Source organism: Dysidea avara, chromosome 1, assembly GCF_963678975.1.
Source record: "Dysidea avara chromosome 1, odDysAvar1.4, whole genome shotgun sequence".
Lineage (NCBI taxonomy): Eukaryota > Metazoa > Porifera > Demospongiae > Dictyoceratida > Dysideidae > Dysidea > Dysidea avara.
Genome location: NC_089272.1, coordinates 35639905 through 35660300, shown reverse-complemented (window position 1 = coordinate 35660300; position 20396 = coordinate 35639905). Strand labels below are relative to the sequence as shown.

Genomic DNA, 20396 nt, shown 5'->3' with positions numbered 1-20396 from the left:
ACTTCTTCTAGCTAAGCTCTCTACAGGGGATTTGTTTGTAGTTGAACTCTCTACATGATGGTTTCTTTGTAGCTGAACTCTCTGCAAGGTAACTTCTTCTATTGATCTCTCAACAGGGCAATTTGTTTGTAACTGAAATCTCTACATGGTGGTTTCTTTGTAGCTGAACTCTACAAGGTGATTTCTTCTAGTTGAACTATCTCTTTCCATAGTTGCATGAACTCCCTACAAGGTAACTTCTTCTAGCTGATCTCTCTACAGGGTGACTTGTGTGTAGCTGATCTCTATACAGGTTTCTTGTTTCTAGCTGATCTCTTGAATTCTCTTCAGGGTGACTGCACCAAGTTGGATTTCATGTTATAACTCCGTGGCTTTAAGTCTGATTCTTCTACACCATTGATGAGCCTTTCTAAGATGATTACTCCATCTGTACAACGATTTTCAAAGCATTACCCCAAGCGGTTTATCTGGTAGGTGTGGCAAGCAGTCGTTTTTTTATTAGCTAATCTCGATTGCATAATTGTTACACAGTGTTGGTTTTTTCGTTGTATCTTCCTGGTTTTTAACTCGATTTCTTTCAAACCACAAAAGGTTTGAGGTTCAATAGTTAACCTATTCACCCACCGATTTTCAGCTTCTTTCCATACGCGGTTTAACCTGTAGGCGTGACAACATATTGGTATTATTTTTCGTAAATAATCGCTCATAACTCTTTGCCTGTTTATCGTATTCCAGCCAAAGTTGGTACCGAGATGCGCCTTTATATCCCCCTTTTGTGTGCCAAATTTCAAGGCAATCGGATATGGCGTTTGCGCTTTATAGCAGTTTTTGTAAGTGTGCGACAAGAGGAAGAAAAATAAGAAGAAAAAAACACGAAGAAACTAAGCCAATTTTTGAAGTCGCATATCTCGGGAACGCGTGAAGCAATTTTGCTCAAATTTGGAATGTGGAGTGCTGAAGTTGGAGGGAGTGTTCACAGCAAAAATCGTCTTGTTTCATCAAGGCAGCACAGAGCTACGGAGGTGCGAAAATTGCGTTTTCTTTCTTCCTGTCAATATATTGTACTCACGGGTGTTACGCGCCGGCTTCTTGGGCCGCACGACACACTACCGTGTGTCTTGATCATTATTTTTTGCTACAGTTTCTCCAGAAATTTTATCAGACATTGTTGATTCCACTGATGGGGGAAGAGACTTAGCAAATTTCACATGTCAAGCTACTGGTGGACCAGTACCAACCATCAGTTGGTACTTTAATGACGTTATGATAAATGTGTCAGATACAAGCAAGTACATGATAATGTCAACATCAATAAACACAAGTACTACTGAGAACACACTAACTGTGTACAATGTAACATCATCTGATGTGGGAACTTACACTTGTAATGCTACCAATACATTAGGTAGTGACATCAGTCATGGTAAGGGTGATATACTTTTATTAAGAATATTGCATAAAACATAAAACATACTCCATCTGTAGGCTGTTTAGCTGGTATGGACTATCAGTTGTGTGGTTTGCACATAACTTGCGATAACTTTAGAACCTCCAGAAGCTGTAGAAACTCAACTTGTGATAGTGGATGTTTCTGTAGTAATGAATATGTTCTGGATGGTGGAGTTTGTGTGCATCCGTACATGTGTCCAAGTGAGAAAACAATGTGTTAACTAAAATGCTTTTACACAATTTAATATTATGCCACTGCATAAATATTATTTTGAATAATAACAATATAATTTTGTTGTTTAGTTCCACCAAGTATCACTTATCCAATGAACAATATCACAACAGTTATTATTGAAGGAGACACTGCTGCATTTACATGTGAAGCAGTAGGTTATCCTCCACCAAAAATAGTATGGAGTAAGACTAATGGAGCTTTGAGTGATAGAGTATCAGTGAGTGATAGTGTTAGTGTTCCTACTGGAAGTGGAAATGTGACAAGTGTTAGTGTAACCTTAACAATAACAAATGCTAGCAGAGAAGAAACAGGATTGTATCAATGTACTGCTAGTAATAGTGTTGGTAATGATACCAGAACTGTCAGTGGTGAGTACTGTTTAGTGTATATTTAGTGAGTACTTTGGTTATGTTTGTTTATTGCTATGCATTCTAAAGAGAACTACTATAATTTGCTTTTTAAAAATTTCAATGTAAAATATTTTGGTATGATTTATGTGAATGACTGCTCTATCAGAGTATCTTGATCTTTGCAAATATTTCTGTGAAATAAATTACTTGCTAAAATTATTTTACAATGAAAAAAACAAGTTATGGTATAGTACAGTCCCCTTGTATTGTAACAGACAGACAAAAACATACTATTTGGTGCATGAGTAATGCTATAGTCATGGACAAGAAAGCTATATACAGCGACCATCATAGCAGAATGCCATATATAAATATACAGACACCTATGGGCCATTTGCATGCACTAGTCTCACTTGTCTTTTGATGTAATACAGTATGTGGCTGAAATACAGAGTACCTGTAGCCATGTAGGTACATTAACCTTCTTGACAAGTTTGAATACATTGTTTAGCTTGAAGTCTACAATGGACTGACAACCAAGGTAAACCAACTGTGATGCCCGGGTAAACCGCTAACCTTGCAAACAACTAAGTGAGCAACCTGTGGGATGTTCATACGTACACTCATAAAAATTTATTTTAGTGCAAAGCATGGCTAGCTATTCCCGCACTGTTTTTTTACAGCTTGGTTGTTTTGGATTATATTTCATTTCTATTTGTATTTGTATACCACATAACCGGCCTATGGTCAGCTTTGGGGCTTTTAAAACAATCTTTTTTTCTATACCACAGGAAGAAGAAAAGATGAAGCAGATGTTAAATACTTTATATTTACTACAGAACTCTCTACATGGTGGTTTCTTTGCAACTGAACACTCTACAAGGTGACTTCTTCTAGCTGATTTCTCTAAAGGCTGAATTGTTTGTAGCTGAACTATCTACAAGGTAATTTCTTCTAGCTGATCTCTCTACAGGGTGATTTGTTTACAGCTGAGCTCTCTACATGATGGTTTCTTTGTAGCTGAACACTCTACATGGTGACTTCTACTAGCTGATCTCTCTACAGGGTGATTTGTTTCTAGATGAACTCTCTACAGGGTGACTTGCTTGTAGCTGAATTATCTATCAGATTAACTGTTTGTAGCTGAATTCCCCACAGAGTAACTTGCAATGTAATATATTTCTATAATGGAGTAAGTTATAAACATAGCTGAATGCTTTATAAGGGTGACTGTTCTATTATAGTATCTTGATCTCGCATTTGCTACACTTAGTTGCATTTTTCGAATCATAATTCAGTGGTTTGTAATCCGATTCTTCTGTACTACTGCAAGGACTTTCTATAATGATTGTTCCAGTTACATACTGATTTTCAGCTCATTGCGCTAAGAGGTTTGCCTGAAAACTAGCAGTTTTTTTTATTCATAAAAATCGATCACGTAATTTTGACACAGGTTGGGTTTTGTGTCATATCTCCATGGTCTTTATCTCGATTCCTTTCAAACTACAAAAAGGCACTCCTACGATGGTTACTCCATCTACATATCAATTGTCAACTCATTCCTTCAAGGGGTTTACCCTGTAGGCGTAACAGACCTTCGACCTTATTTTATCCAAATAATTGATCATAACTCCATGAATGTTCATTGGAGTCCTACCAAAGTTGGTACTGAGATCTGCCATCATGAGCCCTTTAAGTGTGCCAAATTTCAGCCCAATCCAAAAATGCGTTTGTGTTTTATGGCAGATTTTGAGAAGTGTGTGAAATGAAGCAGATAAAGAAGAAGAAAAACCAAGAAATTAAAATGAACCTTTGTTCGCTTGTATCTCGGAAATGACTTGAGCGAGTTTCTTTAAATTTGGCATGTAGACTCCCCTAACTGGCTGGCACTGCTGTAACAAATTTGGTTCCAATCGGATTAGGGATCACAGAATTACATAGGTGTGAAAATTGCGTTTTCTTTCTTCCTGTTTATATACTCACGGTGTGGTGCGCTGGCTTCTTGGGCCGCACGCTTGATTTAAGCACTGAAATTTGTGTCCAACAGTAATTATACATCTCTGTGATGTTCATAATCAACTTTCATTCATTAACCCTTTGGTGATGTGCTGTTTTAGTGTATGATGATCGATCAAACATCCACGGTTTATTTACAGTTTCCTACGTATAAATGTTTGGCTCATTCATGCACTGGCCAGGGGTAAAATGGTCTTTGTACTATTACTCATATTATTCAGGTTGTTTGGCTGGCATGGAATATCAACCATGTGGGCTGCACACAACATGTAGTGATCTCAGCAGAGTCAGAAGTTGTCAAAGTTTACCTTGTGGGAGTGGGTGCTTCTGTAGTAATGGAAATGTACTAGAGAATGAAGTCTGTACACATCCTGGAATGTGTCCAAGTAAGAGAAATATATTGTGTATTTAATGAGAATAATAGTTAACGTACGTATGCAGTAGTATCTCACTGTACCTTGTTGGCCACTGTGTGAAGTTTAGGGATTCCTTCATTTTACTTTAGTTCTACCAAGAATCACAGTTCCACTGGAGAACAGTACAGAAATTATTACCAAAGGAGATACCATCACGATTACATGTGAAGCATTAGGTTATCCTCCACCAACAATAGTATGGAGTAAGACTAATGGAGCTTTAATAAGTGATAGAGTATCAGAGAGTGATAGTGTTAGTGTTCCTTTTGGAAGTTTAAATGTGCCAAGTGTAAGTGTGAACTTAACAATCACAAATGCTGATAGAGAAGACATGGGGGTGTACCAATGCACTGCAAGCAACAGTGTTTCAAGATACTTCAACATCACTGTACTGGGTATGCTGCTGTATTACTGTAGCATACAGTAATTTTGAACATACATAATATTACTGTGGGCTACATGCGTACAGTTTCCAGGCACACCTGGTCAGGCTGTGGGGCATGCACTTGGTTCCCCATATGTATATTTATATTCTGGTAATCTTATGGACTGCTTTAGTTTAAGTGTGTATTGTTTTGAAACATTGTGATAATACTCAGAGGAAGATCATTGCGTTAATTCTGTTACAAGCGACTGTCTCTGGGAAAATTTTACAAGTATCAAGAAATTCTGGATTTAAGTTGTCTTGCTAATGGTTGAAGCCACGTGTATAAATTTTCACATGTTTTACACTGATTCCTTGTATTCCAGAGCAACTACTGTGCATATACAAAACAGTAAAGTTTTCCACCACTTTTGATGCTAGGTTGACTCTATCAAGCAAAGGCAGGTGGTGGGGGTGGAGAATAGGATGAGAAGTTATAGCCCAGTTATAAACCATTGAAGGTTTAAAACTTGGTAAAACGAAAGGAATTTATAGCAGGTCTTTATTAAACACAATGGAGCTGCGCCATTACATGCAGCCATCCCCAGGTTGACCAGAGCTCCATCAAATCCCCAGACCACTCATACAGCTTGCCACTGGGCTTGGGAAAAGTAGCCAGAAAAAAGCAGACTACATAAGCCTGGCTGATTTTGACAGTAAACGCTTAGAGTGTTTTTACATAGCTTTGTGTTAATAGTAAAAGTTGTACCTGCTGTCACGGGTGATAAGACAGGTTTCCTGCAGATTCATTGTCATTTGTTAGAAATTTAAGTATGTTGATTTCAATCTTTCACATACACTGCATATTACCTTAAGAAACATTGTTAGTATAGTCATAAATTACTATATTAATATTATGCAAAATGCTGCACAAATGGTGTGTAACTTAATATTCTTTAAGTGTAAATGATATACACATGTCGCTGTATACATGTGTAGGTGTGATGTGTGAAAACCTTACAACAACAGTTGAAGGATCAGTAATAACTAATTGTCAATCTGGAGTATCAGGATATGGTCGTGATGGGGATACATGTGTCATCACATATCACAATGTAATGGAATTGTGGGTCTGTCAAGAGAGTAGGCAGTGGACGACGATGTCTAGTAAGACAATTGTGGTCATTATTATTGTTCTCTACTACTATCGATGTTGTATAATAGTGTATAAGATCATTTTTTTCAATTCCTTTTTTAGTTTTGGAATTGCCATCAGATATTTTCTCTAGTCAAACTGTGAATGTATTGGAGAGCGTCAGTTTCACTTGTGTTACAAGGGGTACTCCTATGCTGTCACTAAGTTGGTCATTTCCTATCAGTGATGACAGAGTAAACATTAGAACTAACAGAAATGGTACCCAGTTAACTTCCATATTGACCATAGGCTCCACTTTGTTGAGTGATACTGGAGTATACATATGTAATGCTTCAAACCAACAATTTAGTGGATATGTGTCTTACAATCTAACAGTTGGTGAGTATATTACTGCTATTATGCATGTACAGTTGTGTAAGTACTGTTACAGCCGACTGGTAACCTTGTTCTGAACAATTGACACTAGTTAATGCCCACTGCCCATCCAGGCAAACACACTTTTATAATAATAATATTACACACAATACAGTGAAACATACTCCCCTTAAAGAGACAAAATGCAACCTATACACAAACAATGTACAAATGGCCTAGCATAATAAGCAACCAGTAAAATAACAATACTGTAATTTCTAAATGAAATGTTGTGGTCCTCTTGACAGGGCATCTGTTAGTTCATTGTCCTTTCCCAGTATGTACTTAATAATCAAGTCATACCCTTGGATTGTTGTGCTCCATCTCAACAATCATTGGTTGTTGTCCCTGAGTCTGTTAAGAAATGTCAGAAGATTATGGTCCGTAAATACTAATATTGGATGATAAGTAAAAATCGAAGTGTTGGAGAGGTAGTATAAGAGTCAACCTCTCCTTCTCACTTGTGCAGTAATTTTGTTGGTTCTTGTTGAATGTCTGTGAAAATAAACAATAGGGTGCTCCACACCACAATGATCTTTTTGTACCAACACAGCACCAACTACAAGATCATTGGCATCAACCATCAATATAGTCGAATTGTGAGTTACTAACACAGGTGCAGACATAAACAATATTTTTTATCCCTAATGGCATCATCGTATACTGAAAGAATCAATCTGGAGTTAAGAAAGCAGAAAGTTCTTTTACTCTAGCAGTTAAAGTGCATCCTGGAAACCCTTTACCGGATCAAACTTGTTCTATGTTGTGTTCTGAACACAAACTTGAAGTTATTAACATAGTTGGACAGATCCCTCAGTGGCGGATATAGGATTTTTGAAAAGGGGTTTCTGGTATAGCGGTACAATACTTTAATGCTTGTATAGGAAATCATTTCGCATGCCAAACTAGGGGGGTCTGGGGGCATGCCCCCCCCCCAGAAAAATTATGAAAATTAAGTCTTCAAAACTTGATATTTGCAGTATTTTGAAGTAGTTTAGTATCTTATCACAAAACTTCAAAGTACAATATAAAGTTCATTGATACAAAAATATAATCTTACAATACTGTATAATTAGAAAGATCAAGTATAGCTAGTTTATCAAATCACATGCATCCTATTCATCTTCCAACATAAAAGGTATTCAATCTTTTGGGATGCAACTGGCTAAATCTCTGAACTAGTGAGGCCATTTTACTAGGAGAGCAAAGGTTTTCACAATAAATTCGATTAATCTTCATGAGAGCAAGCCCACTTAGGCGTTCTTCAGTCGTTGTTAACTGACAAGAAGATTTTATCAACTTTAACTGACTGAAGCTTCTTTCACTTTCACAAGAAGTGATTGGTAAAGCAAGACAAAACTGCAATAGAACATGAAGATTAGGATATGTAGTCTCATTACAACCCCTCCACACATTAGCTTTTTGGGATCCTTATTAGTCTCCCCTCTCCATTTCCTAACCCACATATGATATTCTGTTGAGAACATAACAGGGTGTGTAAGGTCTTTTTTATAAAACCGTACAGCTTCAACAAGGCTCTGTGGAATGACTATATCCTCATGATCTCCATTAACTTCAGCTGCACTGATGCACTCACTTGGTAAGAGATGCAGCCTATCTAGAAATCGTTGCTGCAGTTCACTGACAACATTGGAAAGAAATTCATTAAAAAGGGTAACTCTGTAATAATCTTCTGTGGTCTGTGAATCTGGGTTAGCACGATGTGATTGCAGTTTGCTGAGCCTTGGTGTACTGAGTTCAAATTCTTCACCATTTAAATCTTTACCAAATTTAGTAGCACACTTGTAGATTCTTTTAAATTCTTGTTCAGAATTTCTCCTCATCTTCTCAAACGTGGTAGTAACTTGTTTCACCCGTTTGTATGCATATAAAGCATCTATGGCTTCCACCTGCAGTTTACAAGTCAATCCTCTCAAATTAGACAGCACTTCCAACAGGATAATGAATGTAATTAAGAAGGACGATGATTCTAACAGGTACAAAAAACCACTGGCTTAGGTCACAGTTTCACTATCCCAACTCCAATCACCTAAATCAGAGAAGTCTACAGGAGAAGTCATGGCTTGCAATGTTTTGTGTTCAGCAGGAATTAACTCTAAAAAGATAATGTATGAGTCAATTCATTCTATCCACCGAGTCCTACAAGCATCCTTTAGCTTTTTAGCCTTGGGTGCTGGATTTGTTGTGTCCATGGCCTTATCCAATAGAGTTTGTCATTTGGCAGAAAACTTAAAAAATCTTGCCTATGTAAGATTCTGCATTAACAAATCTGCAATGAGATCTTAGAGGAGGTAAGATCAGCACAGTATTATTCTATAACTGCGGATGAAGTTTGTGACATCTCAAATAAAGAGCAATTTTCTATTTCACTTCGCTATGCTCTAAATGGTAGTGTTGAAGAAATTTTCATGGATTTTGTTCCTGTTGCTAGGATCACAGGTAGTACCATAGCTGAAGCTATTTTGGATCATCTGTTATTGTGAAAGCTTCAACTAGCAAGCTTTAGAGGGCAGTGTTATGATGGAAGCTCCAATATGGCTGGAGCACGACCTGGTTGCAAAGCAATAATCTTACAACAGGCCCCAATGGCACTTTACACCCATTGTGCAGCTCATCAACTTGATCTTGCTGTTGTTGTAGCTTGTAGTATCACCAATGATAGATATCAATCGCTCTTGAATGGTTTTTGATGTGTAGATGGCATTCTTAGGTGCATTCTTTAAGTGAGTCTTAGTACATTATCAGTATCAGCTCTGAATCGGATCAACTCAATGAAATTACCTTGATTATCATGTGGTTCTTCATCATTCCAATCAATGCCATCATCTCTATGACCACGTAATGGAATTCCTTGCTTGCCACAAAGTAAAACAACCTTGAACAGTGACTCTATTACACTTTGGTTGTCTTTCAACTGTTTCTGAGTTTTACTACTACACTGGCTGTCAATGGCTTTAGATAGATCGTTATACCTCTTCACATATTCTTCCATTTTTACCAAGCATGTCACATGGGAATCAGTTTTAGAGTGGTTGTCTAATTTTTGGGATATGTTTATCCAATTGTTAAACTTCTTTGTCACAAACCATCCTGGGACCTGTCCACCTACTTTTTCAGGTGCAAAGACAGCACAGGCTCGACAGTATATGCCATTAACATGTACACTGTAATGAATCCAAGGATGCTTCTTAATCCATTTTGGCTGAAACTGTCGAAGACAATCTGATGAACAAAGACAAGTATGTGGATAGGAAGATGGATTTGGATTACATGTCAGAAGTCTGTGTTTTTGTTCTCTAGTAAGATTTTGTATGTTTATGCCATTATATAAGAGTTTGCCAATGTTACATTCAAAAGGAACTAGTGTTTCTGCAATGCTATGTTCAGGTAATGCCTGGACAAGTTCAGTGATACCTACAGCATTATTTCTACAAGCTGCTTCAGTGATTGCATTATTGCTACTTGTTGCTAGCATCATACTATTGTTAGTAATGTTGCTAGTAACCATTGTCACACTATTGTTAGTGGCATCGCTAACTAGCATCACACTAATGTTAGTGACATCACTAGTACCTAGCATCACACTATTGTTAGTGGCATCACTAGTAGCTAGCATCATACTATTGTTAGTGGTATCACTAGTAGCCAGCATCATGCTATTGTAAGTGGCATCACTAGTAGCTAGCATCACGCCATTGTTAGTGGCATTGTTAGTGGCATTGCTAGCAGCCATTGCTACGTTAGTGGTATCACTAGTAGTTACCAATGTACTATCAATGGTAGCATTGCCAGCATCTACCATCGCACTATTGTTTATTGTAGCATTGAACTGATTGTCGTCCTGTGGAGCAATGGAGCCATTATTACTACCTGCTGTACATGTATCACTGTCCTTGGGTGCTGTGCTGCAGTCAGACTCACTTACGAAGCTGTTATCATCAATATCAACTATACTGCTATAACTCACCAAGTCAGGTGTAGCATCCAATCCAGAGCTGTTGCCACAATTATTTGTGTCAGTTGGATTGCACAGGCTTGTACTACTATCGATGTTCACTACATTTGTATAATGTATATTTAATACAGTTACAGCTGGCTATATATTAATGTAGCTATATATACTTAGCTAGTTAGATATGAGCTAGATTCCGCAGCTGTGGTGGTGAGCAGCCATCCAGATACCTTACCTGTTCTTGCTCTTTTGGCAAAGAAAGATGTTAATGTGGCTATCTTCAATTGCTCAGCTTTTCTCTTCCATTTACTGGGTGGTTTACGGAAACTCATCTTGAACTCACTATAAGGCACTATCTTAGAAATAAGCACATGTAAAAATATTTATTGAATGGAAGGAGCAAGGAGCATGTGGGAGCAGAAGCATAGTGACTGTACAGAGTGTATAAACGGCACATGGAAACGAAATAAACAGTTTTGTGAGTTATACTGATGTTTAGTATCACTTTTAGACAATACGTTGCTTCTACAATGGGTTGTGTGACTCAGAATAGAATTTTTAAATATTGAAATTCTGAAAGGGGGTTTCTGTTGAAACCCCAGAAACCGCTCTAGATCCGCCACTGTCCCTGTTGTTGATTACAAATATGGTTTGGTTGTACACTATCCAAGTGCAGTTGCATACTGAAGAGATCATGACACATATTGAACTCCTTAGAAAACTAAAAGGTCTAGTTTCTGCTGTGCCAATGCATATACACAGTGTCCGCAGTTTGAAACTGATTATTAGATCATATTAAGAAGCAAGTGAAGTAATTCTAGTTAGATGCCATTTGGAATAGCACTAATGATGACTATACAGTATATTCATTTGTACCATATACTATATAGATGGTTAACATTTAACTGAGCCCCTACCAAAAATACTAATATCAAAGAGGTGGACATGTGTTCATGTCAAATGGTTTGCACTGGTAGAAGCTCTTTGTAAACTGTTTGTGCACCTGAATCATCTATACTAATATTATAAAGCCTCACAATACTCACTTGCTCTTGCCTGTATTAACTGCTCAGTGCTACTTAATTTGTGTGTGGATCATTCATGTAAACACAGTGGCAGATCTAAGGGTAGCACGGGTGGCACGTGTCCCCCACCTCCCAAAAAGGAAACCATTATAAAGATCGAGATACTCTAATAGAGCAGTCAGTCAAATACTCTAATAGAACAGTCACCACACATAATACTACCTACCTTCGTAGTTGCTGAGTATAATATGAAAACAAGACTAGCATCTACAACACTATCCCATTCACGAGTATCCTTAGCCAGCTAAGCAAGCACTTGGTCTTGTGTTTGCCATTTATTAGGTCCATAACTCAACTACTCATGTCTGTCACTTGTGTCTATACAACTGTTGATCAATGTAGTCCACTTAGAAAGCTATACAAAATCACTGTACATAATATTTTATCCCTGAAACATATGAAATAGCTTTAGATTCTGGGGCTGCACCCCCAGACCACCTGCTACTTTGGTGCACCCCCCTTGCCAAACCCTGGATCTGCCCCCGAAAACCACTACTCCTACTGCATTGAATAATATATTTACTTGAATATCTTGAAGGCTCTGAGTTCCTTCCAACTAATATCTGTAAGAACAATGGCAAATACAAATCTTTAAGAAGATTAGTGTATTATTGATTAGCGTATTATTATTTCAACAATGGAGTAGGGACCTAAACAGTGAAACAAGGGATGAATGATGCTATTACAGCATACTGTACCTCTGTGAAGAAATCTCTACATTGGCATGTTACAAAGGTTATTTTGTTCAATGCCAAAGTAGGGATTTTTCCACCAAGCTATGCCATAGTACCATCATTCATCTCTTCTTTCACTACTTTTTATCACTTGGATGCTTGTTTTATTGTTATTTAATTAATATACTAATTGCCAGTATAGCATACAGCAAATACATGTGTCACTGTTCTGTTAGGGTGACTGCAGTATTAGAGTATCTCTAGTCCGTCTCTCTACCAGTAGGGTATGTCGCTCTTTCACTGTTTTAGCGTTAATATAATTACAGCTAGACCAATAATCAGAAGATGTGGTCTTTATGATTGAATAAATTGATTGTTAAGAGGCATGGTCCACACGTTTGATGGTTATTAATCAATTAAGAGTAATGGGCGTACTTTAGAGCCTCATGCTGTGAAGTTGCAGGTATCTACTGGGTGACCAGTACCTCTTACACTACTAGTTTAAGCACTTCAAGTAATTTTGTGGCATATAAAGTATAATAACTTTTATACTGCTCAAAGAAAGTATCGATACGGAAAGTTAACACCTCATATGGTTTTATTGCATGAAGAAGATGACAACCAGAAGTTAAAAGGAAAGACAAGATGCAGAGGGCACTTTTTATAACTCCAAAAGACACATGCCACTGGTGGATTTGTTATTGTGACATAAAATGGTGGCTGTACATTGCTTCATTTGGCCAGCAGCCTTGTGATTGTAGTCAGGGAGGTTGGAAAGCAGGCCTACAGGCAGGTTGGCAGATGAAAATGTGCATTTCGGAACCTGGATTTTTTTAAATTCTATATCCAACTGCCTGTAGATATTTTCTTGTTTTTAATGCCTGCATTTGATGCTAGGCAGACTAGTTATTCCATAAAGGTGATTTTCGTCATGTAAGCACATACTGTAAGATGTCTCTAGGATGATTTTTTAAAGCAGCATTTTAGGCAGCTCACATCAATTTTGGGGCAATCCCTACTTAAACAGTACTATTGTACTGTTTCATACCTTTAACTATAAGTACGTATTATAGTTGTGTAGTTTATTCTGTTATTCCATGTTCAACCAACTTACTAAAATAATATTAGCCATTTATTATAAATATCAAAGTCTGGATGTACTGTGTTTGTTACTGCATTGCTCTGCAAACTCCTTTTTGACAAATACAATTTGCACAATAAAATCATTGCACTTTACGACCACCATATGGAATAGATTTTGATTATTAGTGTAACCATGCACTTTATTGCTTTATTTACAGTTCCATTGTTACAAGAGAATGCACAAAGCATTAGAGTACTAGAGGGCCAGTCTGTAACTCTGCGTTGTGTTCCAACTCCTGATACTCTAACAGTTGGTTGGATTTTTAATGGAGATAACTTATATGAGTCAGATAAGTTCACATTTTCACCACAAAATCTCAACCACACTTTAAGTATTACAAATCCTGGAGTAGAAGACATGGGATTGTATACTTGTTATTTGAACAGTTTTCAAACAATCAGCAAAAATATCACACTGGAAGTAGAGGAAGGTACAGTACGTATATGTGTGCATATACTGTACAGTACAGTTATTATGATCAGTATAATTACAATGTCTAATATTAAATTTTAACAGAATACTTCCAGCCTGATGCATTTTCTGTTTGTTAATTGGAATACTGTGCTTTGAATATCAATAGGTTTTATGCATGCTGAATATTGATGTGTCCACTTATCTTTTTCACTATTTGTGAACGCATCAAGTAAATTTCAGGAATAAAACACATTTTAGAAACCCCGAGAACAAGTTCCTGAAGTTAATTTGTCCTTCATTACCTCAACTTTCATACATTGTTTCACATATTCATATCTTTGGAATGGTTTATCCTATCAACAATAACTAAAAGGCATCTTGCTGTAAATGATCTAGCAAATCTGTTGAACCTTATTTCAAGTCTGTGCACTATAGCATATGAAAGTTGTTGCCATTTGTATTTTGATAAAGAATTTCAATAAAAATATGTACGCAGTCAAAATTTTACATGATGCCATCAATTATTACATTAAAATTGCATCAATACTTAATACTATGTAGCTAATGCCTTGTGTAGTGATATTACTAAATAAAGAGAAAAAATGTTGGGTGTGAATAATTCCTGACTTTTACATGATGCGTTCACATTTACTGCATGGTTACTGACAATGAAAACTTTGATCTAGAAGAAACCTATACACTAAAATTGGTGCCATTCTTCAATAGAGAAACTCTATGATTTAAAATGAATAAACCTCTTAGTATTTCAAATAGTATAATAAAAGCAAAAAAATTAATTTTAATGTCCATAATATTATATAGGTCACACTACATTTTCTTGTTGTGTAGCTTGTCAACCAAATTATATTGGTGGAATTTCATGGAGCAGACAAATAAGTGGCCAACAGGCTCGCATCAGATGTTCAACATTTCACAGAAGCTTTCGTCCTGGAGTATACATTACTAGGAGGTGTGATGTCAGTGGAGAGTGGAGGGATGTGGACTATTCCAGTTGTACTATGAGACCAGATGCCCTTCCTCTTGTCATGGTAGAAGGAAGAGGAATGGTCGAAGTTGATGCCTCATCCTTTACATCTCAAGTAATTGTGTATGCATAAATAAAATATTTAAAAAATTGATTACGAGTAAACAATTGGAAAAAATCTTAAGAAAAAAGTCAAAAAAACTCTTAAGAGTAAGTGACACCTCCTTCAGGGAATGTGCTACTCCTTCAAAGTAATAGTTACTCTCTAGGGGTGTTAAATCCTCCCTACTCTGGGAATTGATTCTGTATCATAAAAATACTTTTTACTCTACTTTATATAACAAAACCTCGGAAAAGTTAAAACATTAGTGTAATAATATCAATCTTTTCTGTGCTTCATATTCAAAGTCTACTTAAGGCCACATAAACTGAACTGTTAGTTTCTCATCTGCAATACTCAAAATAGCTGTATCAGAAGGTGGGTTTTAGAAGCTAAATTAGAAACTCACAGAATTTAGAATGTAATCATCTTACAGTTTTCCAATACTAGCTACCTGTACAAACTCTCAGTATTGTAACAACTACATAATTCAAGAAAGTGTTTATAACGAGAGAAAAATTGATGGACCGCAAATCTGTAAATGACTCCAATGCTATTTAGTATTAGGGCCTTTTGTCTGAGCATACAGTGTAGGTAAAATTAATTCTAACACTGAAACATAGACGGAATAAATATACATAGGCAATCTTTGTGTAATTATGAATTATGTTTTGTTAGTTCATGGATGCAGTACATAAAGAAATGGCAATATGGGCAGAGATGCAAAGCTACTCATTATGCTGTTTAGTATACTGTACATGTATGTGATTACAGTACATATGTGTACTTCAGGAAGTCAATTTAAACCAAGGGTTTTGATGCTGCTGCCTCGGGTGCTCCTATATTTATCAACTAGCAAAGTTGAATGTCAGTGTCCTGCTCTAATTTCTTTAAGCAACGATATTATATATTTGTATATATTTTTGTGTTTTAGGAAATTATTTAATTTAGGAAATTATTTAATTATCGAGTATTGGTATCCTATTATAGGTATTGCAGTCTTTGAATACTTCTAGTTATGTTACTAATATGGTACTTAGTACAACACCATCAGATGGAGTTGTTCTAGTATTTGTCAGTATTAACAATGAAACAATACCTGAAAGCATAACTACTGATACTGAAAGAAATATAATGCTAGGAAGTGGTGGACAAGTGACAGTAACAGCATTTCAGCCATCATGTACGTATGTAATTGTGCATTAATTAGAATATACACTTTGGTATGGTTCTACTACATCATATAAAACTGAATGATTCCAATGCACTTAAAATGTGCTGAATGTATGTATACATTGTTGATAAGTGATAAGTGTCAAAGTAATCACTAGTACATCTGAGGTTTATAGCTAGCTATATTATTTGTGATAGTGTGGTCTTTAATGAACACAGAATCAATGCTTACTTCTCAGCATGGTGGTCTTTGTTTTGTCTTGAGATACAACTGGCCTGGCTTGCTAATGTACGTAGTAGTAGCAGTACAAATACTTTTATGACCTTTACAATATTCACATTCCTTAATTTAATTATTGATAAATGCCACAAGCAGTCTCACATTGAAACTACATACCTACATACATCAGACACCCTACATATGTGACCAGATTTTACAAAACCGATCCAAATCACACATCAGGCAAAATCAAACTAACACCACCAGTGGATAGCTACACTATCGTTCTGGTAGTTTTGACACTCAGTACCACTCAAACTGCTCGAGGCTGGTTTTAGCAGACGTCTTTTCTGGGGGGTGTGTAGAGCTTGAATGGCGGTTTTAGGCCTTGTGAAGGACCTGGCTTGGCAAGAATCAGTGGTTTACTGGTGGACAGCCTGATAATGTAGGCCAGACGTTTTTTCTGTGGATTTTGCTACATATCAACCACTAAGGTGCCAGCGCAGCCCTGTAATCTCGTATCTGGGCTCCAATTGTGGTCTGCCTCCATTTTGAAGTCTAACCCTTGCCCAAAACGCCACCCCCACCCTCCACCCCTTTGTGAGCACTCGTGATACTACTTCGCTCGTCCAACAGCTCAGATTTTCTATCTTATTTGGCGGGAAACTCTACAAGCAGCTACAAGTACTGGAGATGGGGTAACAGATTGATGCATCTTTAGTGTATATTTCATATGTGTGCTTACTATCCTTGGAGAGTTATGCTGGCTTGAACTCTTTAAAACCGTTTATCTCGAAACTTTTAATGTGCGATTTGGATCATTTTTCCAAACTCCAGTCACATATAGTGCATGATTACTTTAACGTTAATGGAAATATTAAAGCCAAATGTTACATGTACATCAATTTAATCAAATCACTTGCAGTATGGTCACACAAATCATTAAAATTTTAACTAGTCATGATTGTAGAAAACACTTAGAATATGTTTCAATTTTTTTAGGCACTGTATTTGTGATTTTTTCTGCCTATCAGTACTGTAGGTAGACATTCAATAATGAACTTGTGATGCATCTAATGTGTCAAATTCCAGTCACATACTGTATGTATGTAGTGTATATTGTAGTTTCTTGTACATTTTTGCATTTGGTTCAAAATCCTTGTTTATGTGTAAACTACAATATTTTAGATCAGTGCTCTTGTGTTGATCGATTAATGGAAGACAAACTGAACCACATTTGTATTGGGCCAAGTGTTCCACCATGTACATTTGTAGGTGGTGGTTTTGAGGTAACCACTGTGCAACTATGCATCTACTGTAATGATTTTTTAATGTAAATTTCCATGTATTTCAGACTAAGAAGGTATATATTGTATGTATAAAGATTATCAAATGTCTTTAAATATTAACTAAATACCACTTTTCATAACCACTATCAGAGATGGGTTAACGCATTATGTAATATAACACATTACATAATGTATATTACAATTTGCGAGTTGAAGTAATATAACTCGTTGCTTTGCAAAATTCAGTAATATAACTTAAATTACTTTTGGAAGCTATTAACTCGTTACTTGTAACGATCCAAGCAATAATATTATGGTATGAGTAGTAACGAGCAAGGTATCTAATGAATAGCGATAAGCACAATGTAATGAGTAATACCAGCTATGAGTAACAATGAGCCAGAAATGCATTACAAATGGCTTTTATATTGCTATTTACTATCCAGTAAACTACTCAGTGATCCATTATCTCAATCCATTAACCTTTCAGATGCTGTCTATTGGACTGATGCGTACCACGTGACTAGACTATTGCTAATAATGCCCACTCTTTCTGTGAAAACATGTGATTGCAAGCATTTGCTGATGTGTTAAGTTAAATATTAAAGTAGCTTAGTACAAATTTATAAAATTGTGAAGTTACGTACGTTCAGTAACTTTAATAATTACAGTTAATAATATTAAGTTACATTTCACAAGTATAACTTAATATCATGAACCACAGTAGTGGTTCGTAATAGAGATCGCTTATGTTTTTTGCTAAATCCTAATAGAACACACACCTAAACACACCCATAGGAAGCTTCCCCACCCACTAAAGAAGCCTTAGAAGTTATTTTGGAAGAAGTTTAGCTGCAATGGAAATAAGAAGTCAAAAGGAACCAAGAAATGTACTTTTTAAATTTCCGAAATATGCCATTTTGTTAATGCGTATATAATAGATCAGAAGCCATACTATTGCTAATCACAGAATGCTATACACTGCCTATAGTCAAGGATGTATAGTACAAAGTACATTCAATAGTAAGGAAACAATACACTGGTGTTTGCTAACTCTTAATTAGTTGACTATATACTTAAAATCTACTGTACACGATGGTCCACTTGATACGTGTTTAGTATAGTATAATACAAAGTATCACTAGCACCTCATATTACCATGTTAGCTATCCATAAATGGATTAAAATAATTATAAAAATTAAAGTATGGGAATAGAGATCGCTGAAAAAAGTAAAAACACAAGAGTCAAACAAGCCAGTATGCTAAATTAAACACACAGAGATCTCTATTTGAACTCAAATAAACATTATTTTAGCTATACAGAAGCATTCTCAGTATTTACTGTTTTTACCTTAGTTTCTATATATCATATCCGTTGTGTCCAAATAGAGATCTCTATATTTGTTTATCATGCTAGCTTGTTTGATTCATGTTTTTTTACTTTTTTCAGCCATCTCTATTGCCATGTTTTAATTTTTTTAAATCATTTTTACACTGGTGTAATATTATTAAGTTATATTTTATTTTAAGTAATATGTAACTGTAATATATTTCATTGTGTAGAAAGTATTATGTAATATATTAATTTGGAAAAGTAACTTCCCAACTCTGACCACTATTTGAAAATTGCATATTTGTGGTAGTCTTTACCAATAGAGCTTGTTAGAGCTTATTGCATGTAACTCTACATTTATGACTTGTTTCATGCACATGCTAATATACGTAATAACATCATATTCATTACAGTGTTCAAGACCATCATATGCTGGTAATGGAACACTATGTGGACTAGATTCTGACAGTGATGGATACCCTGACATTCAGCTGGACTGTGAAGAAGACAGTTGTCAACAGGTCAGTAGGCCTGAGTCAAATACAGTATCCTCAGAATTTATCCCAAAATGCTTTCGGGAATTTTCCAAGTTTTTCACCTATTATGCTCTTCAGTGTTCCCATATTATGCTTGCATTATGCTCCTAGATCAACAACATTACTTACAATTATGTTGTAGCATTTGTGGCCAGATTTTACAAAACCAATCCAAATTGCACATTAGGCAAAATCAAACTATCACCTCAGTGGATAGCTACACTATCGTACTAGTAGTTTTGACACTCAGTACCACTCAAACCACTCGAGGCTGGTTTTAACAGACATCTTTTCTGGGTGGTGTGTAGAGCTCGAATGGCAGTTTTAGGCCTTGTGAAGGACCTGGCTTGGCAAGAATCAGTGGTTTATTGGTGGACAGCCTGATAATGTTGGCCAAACATTTTTCTGTGGATTTTGTACATATCAGCCACTAATGATCCAGCACAGCCCTGTAATCTCGTCTCTGGACTCCATTCGTGGTCTGCATTTATTTTGAGGTCTAATCCTTGTCCACCCTGCCACCCCCACTCTCCACCCCTTTGTGAGCACTCTTGATACTACTTCGCTCATCCAACTGCTCAGATTTTCTATCTTATTTGGCAGGAAACTCTAAGTGCAGCTACAAGTACTGGAAGTGGGGTAACAGATTGATGCATCTTTAGTGTATATTTCATATGCGTGCTCGCTATCCTTTGAGAGTTATGCTGGCTTAAATTCTTTAAACCATTTATCTCAAAACGTCTAATGTGCAATTTGGATGGTTTGTTTCCAAAATCCAGTCACATATATATCAGTGATTGCTCTATTAAAGTATTTCACTACAACGTTAGTGAGTTTCGATCTGTAAGTACAACATATTTGAGGGCTCTATTACAGTTTTGAATTTTCACTGACTACTCAATTACATTGTAAAAATGAAGAGTAACCACCACTCTAAAGAGCTTTCAGAGTAGGGAAGATTTAACACAGCTGGGGGTAACTAATACTCTGAAGAGAGTAATTATTACTCTTAAGAGTGAGTGACACCTCCTTCAGAGTATGTGGTACTCCTTTAGAGTAATGGTTACTC

General features: G+C 36.4%; 1 protein-coding gene across 1 annotated transcript in view; it reads left to right on the top strand.

Annotated features, from left to right (window-relative positions):
* LOC136246395 (uncharacterized) overlaps window positions 1-20396 on the top strand; it is a 63048-nt gene that overhangs the window by 7622 nt on the left and 35030 nt on the right. Inside the window, exons 12-23 of the mRNA XM_066037782.1 lie at window positions 1142-1423; window positions 1486-1650; window positions 1753-2052; window positions 4272-4436; window positions 4556-4861; window positions 5830-5997; window positions 6089-6364; window positions 13434-13706; window positions 14540-14790; window positions 15766-15958; window positions 17357-17457; window positions 19205-19312. Coding sequence (XP_065893854.1) covers window positions 1142-1423; window positions 1486-1650; window positions 1753-2052; window positions 4272-4436; window positions 4556-4861; window positions 5830-5997; window positions 6089-6364; window positions 13434-13706; window positions 14540-14790; window positions 15766-15958; window positions 17357-17457; window positions 19205-19312 — 2588 coding nt within the window. The remainder of the gene's footprint in view (window positions 1-1141; window positions 1424-1485; window positions 1651-1752; window positions 2053-4271; window positions 4437-4555; window positions 4862-5829; window positions 5998-6088; window positions 6365-13433; window positions 13707-14539; window positions 14791-15765; window positions 15959-17356; window positions 17458-19204; window positions 19313-20396) is intronic.